Source organism: Parus major, chromosome 1A (genome assembly GCF_001522545.3).
Source record: "Parus major isolate Abel chromosome 1A, Parus_major1.1, whole genome shotgun sequence".
Taxonomy (NCBI): Eukaryota; Metazoa; Chordata; class Aves; order Passeriformes; family Paridae; genus Parus; species Parus major.
The window spans coordinates 45623900-45635863 of NC_031773.1; the positions used below are offsets into that span (position 1 = coordinate 45623900).

Genomic DNA, 11964 nt, shown 5'->3' on the forward strand with positions numbered 1-11964 from the left:
TTGTCTTGGTCAAACACCTGTGACTGGCTCCTCTAGTGACATAAACTAATGGGGCTTCACTGCTTACAGTAAAACTCTCCTCTGAAGGCCATCTAGTAAAAATTAAGAATGCTTTATTGAAAACAAGGAAATTTTTGCTTGGAAAGATACTAGAGACATTAGCAGAATCCTAACATCCAGTGTACTAATAAAATAGGGTGTTTTGTTGTTGTTGTGTGGTTTTGCTAGCACAAAAAGTTTCCTGTCCATATTTGCATTTTTCTGTTTTATATTTTTTTCTCTCCCCCTTTCAGTAAATACTTTTTTCAGGCAAAAAAAGTTACACCCGGAAGCCTCCATTATGTCATCTACTCTGTGTCATCAGATCTCTTCGTGGGTTTGAGTCATTATGACCTTTGGAGATCTGAGCACTCAGATCACGTTACAAATTTACCGCTGAAATGGAGGAATTCGATTTTCCCTTAGTTGGTGCAGCGCTAAGCACCGTCAAAGATCCTCTGCTGCCATCTCACGGCCGCTGCATTTGTTGTATTTAGCAATAACTTTCCTTACAACTCGCAGAGTTGCTTCTGAAGCGTTTGAAAATGCAAATTCTTTTCCTGCTGGTTCCCTTCATACTAAGCATTCACTTACTGGTCAGAGGAGAAAAACAGGGATATCATTTACAAATGGAATATATGCAGCTGAACTGACACTTTAGTGGGGGTGTTTATCATTACTGCCAAGCTCCCGTGAGACCCTGTCTCAGTTTAGGTCTCTTTTATCTCTACACAAAGAGAGGTAGAGTTGTCTCTCAATAAATTCGTGAGCCCTCCTGTGGACTCAATTTTAGCAGTCAAACAAAATAGAGCCCAAGATAACAGAGAAATCCCAGGCTGGAGAAGTAGGTAGTCTGCATCCATCACTTAGTATGGCACTTCATGGCATCATCTCATGTCACCAGGGACTGCAGATATTGTCAGCAGCAGCAACTGCTTTGAAAGGAGCCCAACATGAGACCTTTATGCCACCTTCCACCCCATCTCAGCAATATTTTGCAGATGCTGTGTCCACAGGATCCAAGCAGCTTGACAAACATCCCCTATCTCAGGGAATCACTCCACATCTGGAGGTGTCCCCCTCGCCCAGCTTATCATTATCAGGCCATGGAAAATGGGCTTCACTTTTCTGTAGTCAGAACCAGAGCCTTGATAGTTCTTGGCTCTTTTTCCATACAGAAGAGTTATCAGAGGCCGTGAGGCTCTGTGGATGAATAACTCACTGCCAGGGTTTGGAAGAGTGTCAAGAAAGCAGCTGCTGGAGAAAGGTTTGTCTCAGCACAGAATCTGAATCTACACCCTCATTTTGCCTGAGCCCAATGTAAACAGTCCAACAAGGTGCCACTCTGCAGTGGTGAAAGAGTAGGATTGGCAGCACATGAGTAGAAACCAGGGGGTGATAAGGAGAAGGAGAGTTAGGTTATTGCTGCTTCCAGACGGGATCCCAACTTACCCTGCATTTCTGTGTTGGCTTTATCAGAGTCAACTTCTTTAAAAGGGGTTTTTAAACTCTTAACCAGAGAGTGGTCACCCTGATACATCTCTCCTCAGGAGAAGTGCCTTTGATGTCTCCAATCCACGGTTTTCTTCCTTTTTGCAAGAGCAACACCAAGTACCTTGGAATTAAAAGAACTATCAAAGTGATGGACACTCATGACAGCTGAAGTTGGTGCAACCAGACACTTCCTTATGGATTTTGGGCACATTTCTACCAGTAAATTGTCTGCTTGGATTGATTAATGACTTCTGAATTGCAGTGAGAATTTGGCAAATTTAAGTTGGTTGAAGAAGAGCCACCAAAACCTGAGTGCAAATTACAAACTGCAGAATTTTCCAGTTCAAAGAAAAACAGAAAGAAACAGGTGCAAAATACCTTTCCTTAAAAAAAAATAATGTTCTATTCAGTCTCTTGGGTGGACTCTGGGAAGCTGGTGACACTGGGTAGCCTCTTGTTGCTGATCTTCTCACAAATACTGGTAAAAGAGGCAAATATTGTTCTTTATTTGAAATAATGGAATTGCTTATATCACAGAATTTTTATTTTTTTTTTAATTTGAAACAAGTTCTTTAAGGAGCTTTGGGTTCAATATTAACTTTTCTGCTTTCAGTTCCTCTGTTACATTTCTTACCTGTCTTAATTTGTTTTAGCTACTTGGTTGGAATTTCACTCTTGTTTGCAGCCAGATTTTTCAAGGAGCGTTTGTGAGTAGATCTCATGGAATCTTTCCTTTCCTTTTCCAGCCTGTCTAAATTGACCAATGCTCCTGGAGATTTTAATGCAGCACATCCATATCAAATAAGAGCTCTGACATCCTGACTAGTATTTGCCTGTGATTTATGTACAGACAATAACCTGAGGTTGCTCAGGAAGGTCTTGCTAAAGATTTGCTACCTGCCTTGCTTGCTCTGCCAAGAATAACAAAGAGGCAAGGAAAGGTAAAAATTTGTCTTGCATCCCCAAAGATACACAAGACATTCACACTTCTGATGATAATCTTCATTTGCTTTCATGTTGCAGGCTATGTCTCCCACCCTGATAGATATGGCTCTGCATTCCTTTGATGACCAGTACCTGGGGTGCAGAGAGGAGATGATGGAAGAACTGGAGAAAGGAGACTATTTTCAAAAGGAAATAGCTGATAACAAGGACTACTTTCGTCTCTGGAAGAAGGCTCAGGAGGCTTTGCTAAAGAACCCTGCAGGTCTCTTAAGGGAAATGTGTGCCAGCCATGCCATAGTCCTCATGGCTTACACCATGAACTCCCTGCACTCGCAGCTGAACTGGGCTACATCTACAGCAGGAATCTCTCCAGAGCACTACAGACACAAGTTCAGTTTAAAATATTTTCACTTCTACCTAACAACTGCTATCCAGATATTGAAGGAATGGCAGAGCAGCAGAGGGGAACATAAGTGCTACCAGGTGCACAGGAGTGTAAAGGACTTACATATCAAGGCCAAGGTAGGCAGCAGGGTGCGATTTGGCCATTTCACTTCTACCTCTCGCCTCAGGAGTGAAGCCCAGAAGTTTGGGAATGAAACTTTGTTCACTGTGACCACTTGCCTGGGAGCAGCTATGCAAGGCTTTTCTTATCACATATCTGAGAAGGAAGTCCTCATTCCCCCTTATGAGATATTTCTTGTCAAAAGCTTCTTTCAGACCCAGCAGGGCAACCGTCTGCATCTGCATTCTGTGGGGAACTCCAGCAAGTACCAGTGCCAGCTGGTGGAAGGTATTGTATACAGGTTCTCATGCAAAAGGGGCACAGTCTGGTCTCCAGTGTCCCAGGCAGCCCCCAGCTGCACCTGCATGGGGCCACACTCAAGGCCAAAGCTGTACCTTGCCTGCTGGGTTTGCCTACAAGAACTGCAAAACCCAGATTTTACCTGTTTGCTGTGGAACCTGGGACAGCCCCCCAGCACACTAAAGATGAATAAACAGCAGGGCTCAGGGTTCTTTGCAGCTCCCATTTATCCCATGTGTTGTTGCAAGGATGTTTCAGGACTCATGCCTTTGGGTCCCCAGCATTCTTGTTGGAAGAGTGGGTGAGATTTGCTTGAACCAAGTAATCTATGCTGGTGTCTTGCAATGCTGCTTCAAGCCTCAGGACTATTCTAGGATTTGGTCCACTACTACTCTGGCAAGCTACTACTTCTACACTTATGTCTGACAAGCTGAGAGAAGTGTAAACAAAGCTACTGTCACTTTAGCAGTGACCTCTCTCCTGAGGCAGAAGGGAGAAAATGTATTCTTTGACAAAGAACACACTGAGTTTCCTGGTTATAGAGATAACTCTATGTTGGAATACCTCATGGGGCCTGTTTCACATCCCTGCCTTGCTGTGAGTCTACCACCAGCCCAGGACTCTTGCTTTTGTCGCTTTATACAACAGTAGTGTATGAGGGTTTGTGCCTCCAAAGCCAAAATAATAGAGTTGAGAAAATTACCTTCATGGGCAAAGGTTGTGTTAGCAAAAGCAAAAAGCTTTAGGCAGTGAACAGAGGTCTAAATGACTGCTCTCTTTACTTTCTTTCAGCTTCAAGAAGCGAGAACAGTGGTTATACTTCACTCACCTCTGCCATTCTCCCTGGTGTGCTTGGAGTTTCCTTGTGCTTGGCCCACAGTCTCTGATTCTCTGGCTGCATCCAGACATGTGCCCTTGAATAGCAAGAAGCCTCTGGAGTTCCTGCTGCTACAGAAAGTTCAATCTTCCCTTTGCTTTCAGATGTAACTCTCCAGTCAAGACTGGAATATTCAGTCTGGTTCATCAAAACAGACATTCTCTGGACCCATTCAATTAGGAAGAAAGTTATCTATGGCCTTTCTGAAGACTAGATCAGGGATAACCTCCTGACAATAAAACTGTAGACAGCTTTATTCTGAGGTATTCAGGAAAAGACACACAGGGACTTTGGACTCCTTACAGATTTCTTAATATCTTTATTTTTAGTGAGAAAGAGTCTGTCTGTGGGATATGGAAGGCACCAAGGCAGTAAAGTCAAGTGGGTAACTGGGTAGCTGTGCATATCTCCTTTGAGTGCAGGGAAAGTTGGTGCCGAGATGTGCATCGAGGAGTTGCATTACTGTGCTGGTTGAAGAGACAGAGAAGTACATTAAGTTGTTCAGATTCTGGCAGACCCTGAACAGCCTTTCTTTGCCACTCTTAAAACCAAGGTGGGCTAACACTTCTGGAGTGGTGTCTGACTCTGAAAAGCAAACAGAGGAAATCCAGAAGGCATTATTACAGGAGAATTACAGAGGAATAAAGGTGGATATATTTTTGACTAGATTGTTACATTTCTGAAATCAATTATCCAAACTGCTAACTCACCTGACCCATTCTTCCCCAAGACATTAGTTGGAATAAAACATAGAAAAGTTTCTTGACAGTGTTTTCTGGGATTTTGGCAAGCAGCCAGCAAAATATGGTATTAACAGCTATAAGTATGGATACTCTGATGGCTGCAGGAAGTATGACTTTGACCTACAGTCTTCAAAGTAAGGCAAGTGCTGTAAATTAGTGATTCTTACATTTTGGTGGTTTTTGGTAAATTTGTGTAAGTTCTAATTGGTAAATTTGTATAAATCCCAGTCAGAAAATTACTTTCCATCATCCTCAGAACTATAATCCTTCAATTTGTATATACTGGTGGGTCTACACAGAATTAACCTTGTGGTTTTGGGAGGGGGAAATAGACACAGCAAAGTCAAACGCATGGCATCTACATCCAAGGGACAAAGCAGTTGAAGACTGAGTAATGCCACTTTTTCAGGCTACAGTTCCCTTAAAAGTGATTTATATTAGTCAGTTAATACACAGACTAGGTGGTGCAAGCAACTCTTGATAGGTGGAAGCACAAAACATTCTCCTTGCTTGGGTGCCCATCATGATAGCATTTTGACTGCTAAGAAAGTTATGTCCTTCAGCTTGCACGTACGAGTTCTCACAAGGCCAACTAGAGATAAAGTCCAGGGGCAGTGTGTGGCTCAGAGACTGCTCCTGGTGTTGCCTTTGCTTGTGCCAGAGCCCTGTAATGCTAGACTAGTTGCAGCAGACATGTTTCATCAGCTATTGCTGTGGAGAGATGTGTAGTCAGAAGTGTTCAAGGAATTCTAACTTCCTGTCCCACTGTGTACTTCTAAAGTTCAACCATCCGCCTTTCCCTCCATTTCTTTCCCACGGAAAAAGAGGTGTGAAATTGTGTGAAATGGCAAAACTGATTTTAGCTTTCACTGCTGTTCAGAGCTGAGTCTGGGCTTCCACACCACTTCTTCTACTCTCATGGCATCAAAGACCTGGCAAATTGCAGCAAGGAAGGGTGACATGCTCCAGATCAAGTCTTTTCCTCCAATTCAATAGGCCTGTAATAACAGCTATTAACCTTCCTAAAAGACCCAGAGTAAAGCAGGAACAAAACTGCCTTCATATTGATCAAATATCTTTTCTGCCATGTTTCAAATGATGAGGGTTCTAGAAGAAAAGAATTTGCACCCACTGCAAACACTGAAGACCTGCAATCAGTTTCCAGAATGTGACACAGGCAGTTGCCAGCCTGATCAATTCAATTCAGTTCAATATCACACAAAGTATTTCAGGACTACAGGGCATTCTCAGTGGAAAACACTCAGCAGTCACAACTAATTGTTATTTCCAGAAATATAGCAGTTAAATCATTTAGTGTTCTCTTTCAGCTTATGTTCTCGTGCCCACAGCTCCGACAACAAGAGAGTTTGGCACTCTGTATTCATTTGGGTTGAATACAGCAGCTCAGCTTTCAGGTGAAAACATGTTAACAATGCAGAGCACTCATTTTATGCTTCATCTTATATTTTCATCTGAAAGCTCAGCCATCCTCTAGAGTGGAAGCAGTATTCCTGATGAAACCCTTGTGGGCTGCAGGTCCACCTTTCTAAGGATAAAAATATGAAAGATATCTAGCTTGGTTGAAGGCATATGTACAGGCTTATCTTACTGGAACAGACAAAGCCTGTTTTCACTGTCTGTAGTATCTATTTTTCTGTTTATGTGGGACCATTCAATTTTTCTTCTGTAACTTGCAGGCATACAAAAGCAGTCATTGCAAAAACTTGTTATTTCAAGGCATAGGTAAGCATTGATATTTATATTTATAAACAATAGAAATTTATAAATCCCAGTAAGAAAACATAATCTTGTATCTATTGGAATTAGAAGTGCTACACCTTTTATGTTCTGAGGACAGCAAGTAACACCATCCCCTTTCAGCCATGGCTGTAGGTGTCTGTGATGGCACCTCTGCTGCAGGCAGGAGGGATTTGTGCTGTACCCATTCTCTCCACGAACAGAAGGCCTTTGGAGGATCTAGCAATTGGGAACCAGCATAAGTAAATTGAAATCTCTTAAAATTGGAAGGAAGGGAGAGGAGGAATAAAACGAGATGAATCTGGGTAAACAGCACACAATAGAATTAATGACAGGCAGGCAGGCACAGGACGCAGCTGAAGCCCAGCCTCTGTATCCCTAACTCATCACATGCTGCTGGAAAACACCAGGCGAGCAGAGGGGAAAGAAGCTGAAGTTATTATCCCATACACATTTCAACAGGAGCATTCAGACCAAACCAAGGTAGGCAGTGTAAATGTTTAATTAGAAAAGTTTCTGTGGTAAATCTTCCTGGAGCTGGAGAAATTGAAATACAGAAATATATGTGGCCTGCCTAATCCTAGAAGGAAAATATAAAAATATATAAAAAATAAATAAATAAAAGTGTCAATGTGAGGAGTAAGAAGTAATTTTATCATTAGGAGATAGAAAATCTAGAGCAGCTATAAGAAGCTAGAAAGCTATAAGAAGTCTTCTCAAGACCTGTCTAGTATGTAAAATGTTTGTTGAAGAAAGTGCTATTCCTTCTAAAACAATTTGTCTTCTCAGTTGCTACTAATAAGGGAAAACAAATGACGTTACAACAAAACACCACTGGAGTGGAAAGGTTTTAGTATCACATTGAGTCAGAGAGCAACATCCCTGAGGCAGGACTGAGATGAAATCATAGTCTGCTATATCATGGCTTAATGTTTCCTGAAAATCACAAACCTTTACTGTATATGTATTTTGCTTCCTACAGCTTATATAAGAAGATGTGTTAAAGAGCTTATTCTCTTGGCAGAGATACAAGGCAAGTGGCTGAAAGAAATACACAGTGCAGTGCAAAATATTGGGGAAAAAAAACTTTTCAGACTGGCTTGTATTTCAACACTGAGATTAAAACTTGGCAGGGGATTGTGGAAATCATTCTGGTTTTCTACTGTGACCTTGTGGGGGAGGGTGTGTTTAGTAAAATACAGCTGGGTCAGTGTCAGATGATTTGCAGCTAGCAGATAGTGCAAGAACTACAAAGGACCAAAATGGCACAAAGTCATCTTTTTAAGAAGAAAAATCTGGGTAGTCCCCTACACATAGCTATTTGTAGCTCTAACTGTGATGTGGAGGCACCAACAGCAAGAAGAGGTTTATCTTAGAAAAATGCAAAGCACTGCACAAAAGTGGCCCAGATTTGCAATAAGAGGGCTGAGAATACAAAAAAGTACCAACAAAGAAATGAGTCATCCTGCTCATTCATAGTTTTCCCCCATAGCAAAGATGTTTGCATTTAAGCTGAAATCATGCTAAAACATTTTTACTTTGCAGCTGGTGATAGGCCAAAGGGAAGTGACAGTGTTGATTACAGAATCTTAGTGATGAGGAATAACTCCATGATCACTGTTAACTCGGTCTCTTTGGACTCTCTATGTTGGCATGCAGTTTATGAAGAAATAAATATCGGGGAAGGAAATACAGTGAGAGATATGTGCAAGGGGATATACATTAGATGGGGTTATTATGGACAATTTTACTATTCACTATGAGTTCCCAAGGGTGAGCTTCCTAGTATAAGTACAGAATGCTTATATAGTAACATTTTCTCATGAATGTTAGAAGGAAAAAGCTATACTGTCATAAAATACCCTTATTGTGACACAAACCATATCCACCAATCATCATGGCTGCTGAAAAATTGGATGCCACTAGATGGAAAAAAATAAGCTAATACAAAAGAGTGCTTGGAACAACCCTTTAATCTTTAAGCCACATCTTTAATTTTGCTAATTAGAAGAGATTGTTTCATTTTTTAGTAAACTAGATCAGCTTCTACCATCTTCAGTTTCCAAGGTTCAGTTTCAATTTCAATCTTCAGTTGCCAATGACACACATCTATTTTACCAATCTGCTCGTTACATATTTGTTAGCTATTTTTGTTAACATATTTTTGTTGCTCTGAGCATACCCAACGTCTTACAAGGTCCTTTTCCAGTCATTTGGCAAAGATCCAAAGCAAGAATTAAGATTTCTACATTTACAAGCTGTGCCTTGGGATTTGACCTGTTCAGTATGAAAAGAACCAGTGGGGCAGAGACAAAGCACATTTCACTGTTCTTTAGGGGCTACGGTTATGAGTGTTAAACAGAGTAAGAATTTTTTTTTTCTCTCTTGAAGTGGCCTATTTATGAAGAATGGCATTGAGTGACCTCCTTTACCCAGATAATCCCAAGAGAAAGCAAGAACTGATCCATCTGCATCAGGAATTGCTTGACTGTATGTCCACGAATTTCCATGCAACAAACGAGCTGGTTGGAGTGCTGAATGAACACCTGGGCTGTGCTATTACCCCCATCGAGATGCGAGAGAGCGGTACAGTCAAGGAAAACTGTGAGATTATCATTCAAGTGATAAGTGAGGTTCAGCATCAGGTGCAGAAGATTGATAGTGACATGAAGGAAAAGCTTGAGCCAGTGCTGTACCAGAAGCTATATGACATCAAAGAGCCCGAGCTGGAGAAAATTGCAATAGCCCAGAGAGTTTTTTCCATTATTTTTGGAGAAGCGACTTCAACAGCTGCAATGGTAGCAATCAAACTTCTTGGTTCCAATCATTTAACTCTCACTGTGAGCAAGCTCATCGGTCTCCTTGCTCAGATTGGGGCATCTGTTCTTGGGGGAGTTAGTATTACCATCATTGGGCTTGGTCTTGAAATGATTCTCCATGCCATCCTGGGAGCTGTGGAGAGGAGTCAGCTTCTGACAGCTGTGAGAAGCTACGAGAAGCACCTGGCAGAGTTTAAAGCAGCCTCAGAAAAGTATCAGCGTGCCATACATGAAGTAACTTCTTTGGTGAGACAGCAAGTTCAGTAAATGAAGCTGGAGTTCTCTCTTCTGCTGTGACAGCAGCTGCAGCAGCTATGCCTGCAGAAACCTTTTTGATTCATTATGACAAATGAACTACTGATGGCTTTTTATTTTCTTATTTCTGGCAGCAGAACAAGAACAATAAAAATTCAGGAAACTGGCACTGAAATATATTAATAGAGAATTGTTTCACAGGTGTTTTTGGGGGGAAATATTTCAAGTACTTGGCACCTTTCCTTAACCTTTTTTCCTTAAACTTATTTTCTGGGAAGCATTGTAGGTAACTTTGAACTGTAATTCATACTAGAGACAATAATACGGACTGCTGGACTGGTAGTGGTAAGGAGATGTGTTTCTATATCAAATATGACAACACAATGAGAGAAAACAATTTCAACAAGGCAATTCATGCCAGCATCTGGAGGCTTTATGAAGACATCCGTGTTTGCTAAACTCTTAGTGTGGATTAGTGCTAAATCTGATAGACTGAATTCCCTGTTCATTACAAGGACTAGCTGAAGCATATTTAACTGCTATTTCCTGCCCTCCTAAGGAGCCAGCCAGAGATCTTCTTTAAATAAACTCTAATCCCAGTAGATTGGCAAGTAAGAGAAGCCTGGGCCTACATGCAAACACACACAAACTTGCTCCACAACTGAGAGAAACAAGCTGCTGTGTTCCAGGTGTGCCTGGCCATGAATAGCTTCTTATGCTTGTAATGCTCTGCTCTTGCCAACCCACATGTAAAAATTTCTGTGCAAAGTTGCTGTTTTGTTGATCAAAGTGGGATTATACAAAAGCGCCTGTAGGATTGCAGCCCTGTTGTACTAAAGTGATTTTCAAGTGCTTTACTTAATCCCACCAATGTGGGACTGCCAAGAATGCTCAGATTCTGCATTTCACAACATGATACCAATTGTCCTTATTTTTCAGGATTATTATTTTTGATTTTAAAATCAAAGCTGGAGGCAAGATCATTATTGTAGTTTCTTGCTCTGATTTGCTGTGGATTGTTTTTTCTTGATCTTAGAAAAAAAGATAATTTCAGAATTAATAAAAATGGACATGAGTATTGCAACCTCTCTTTTCTGTGCTTGATTCATTTTTTTTTGTCTGAAAACCAATCTTAAACCAAATAATAAAGAAGTATTAAAATCTTTGTTATACATGCAATTCATTTTTTTTTTAAATCCATGATAGACCAATCTAGTAGGGTTGTGCGTAGGATCCTTTTTTAGTACTCACTTCCCCCATATTAAAACTATGTACAAATTCATACATGTTTGCTAATATTCAATATTAGCAATCTTAATTTACTAGCAACTAGATAGTGCCTACGAAATAAAGAGATGAGTGAGATTCACAACCCTTGCATTCTGGGGTTTGGGGAGTTTGTTTTGTTGGGTTTTTATTCTCCTCCGCTTCTCACTTTAAGATTTTCTGACTTCCCTTTTATGCACAAAAGCCACTAGAGGGCAACGAAACTGCTGGCACTCAACAGCTCTGCCAAGTTATCAGGGAGAAAGCCCAGGGTGGATGGATGCCAGGGACGGAGAAACTGGGACCTGCTACAGACTGGGCTATGTGTGTCAGAAAAGGCACTTCAGCGGGGGCAAAAAAAGCACTGCCTTGCCTACAGGAGGTATTGTGGTGGATGGCTTGGTGACCTGAGGCATCATTTCTCCAGAATGTGACATCTCTTGTCTCCTGACATGAGTGGCAGACAGGTTAGAGGTACTTGGGTAGACACAAGAGACTGTGAATCAGTAGAACAGCAATATCTGTCTGTTGGACAGGTTCCTGGCTTCTGTTTTCTATGTGCAAATGCACACTCTAAACTAGGAATTAAAATCAGCTCTTTGAGAGATTGCCAATCACTGCTGTATGAGACACCAGGACATGGTGTCAAATAGAAACAAATATGTTGGGTTTTTTCAAGCAATTTTACCACATGTTCTTGAACGCAAATGCTAAGCAGTGTCAGGGGAAGTGAGGTACGCAATGAGGAAAACAGAGATAAACAACTGCTACTCGCCTCTAGGTGCATCCTTGTTCCTGGTGGACTTAAAGGAAAGCTGGTTTCCTCACAAGAGATGTAATTCCTGCTCTCTCTAATCCTTTGGCCAGTCTTACATTTGGTGCTCCAAAGATGTCATAACCAGTCTGTTGATGTTTCCCCTCTAGACTCCTTCAAGTTGCCTCTCAGTTTGGCAGAAGTACCAA

The 11964-nt window shown here is 41.3% G+C and overlaps 2 protein-coding genes across 2 annotated transcripts; both read left to right on the forward strand.

The window, feature by feature from the left end:
• Nucleotides 1–1500: 1500 nt before the first annotated feature.
• On the forward strand, nt 1501–4637 carry ART4 (ADP-ribosyltransferase 4 (Dombrock blood group)). Its single transcript, XM_015627170.3, has 3 exons — nt 1501–2023; nt 2557–3271; nt 4076–4637. The coding sequence occupies exons 1-3, from the start codon at nt 1931–1933 to the stop codon at nt 4168–4170; spliced, it is 903 nt and encodes a 300-aa protein (XP_015482656.1). The 5' UTR covers nt 1501–1930; the 3' UTR covers nt 4171–4637.
• A 2634-nt stretch (nt 4638–7271) lies between these two features.
• SMCO3 (single-pass membrane protein with coiled-coil domains 3) lies at nt 7272–10819 on the forward strand. Its single transcript, XM_033514784.1, has one exon. It carries the CDS (start codon nt 9070–9072, stop codon nt 9745–9747), a length of 678 nt encoding a protein of 225 aa, XP_033370675.1. The 5' UTR covers nt 7272–9069; the 3' UTR covers nt 9748–10819.
• Nucleotides 10820–11964: the final 1145 nt, after the last annotated feature.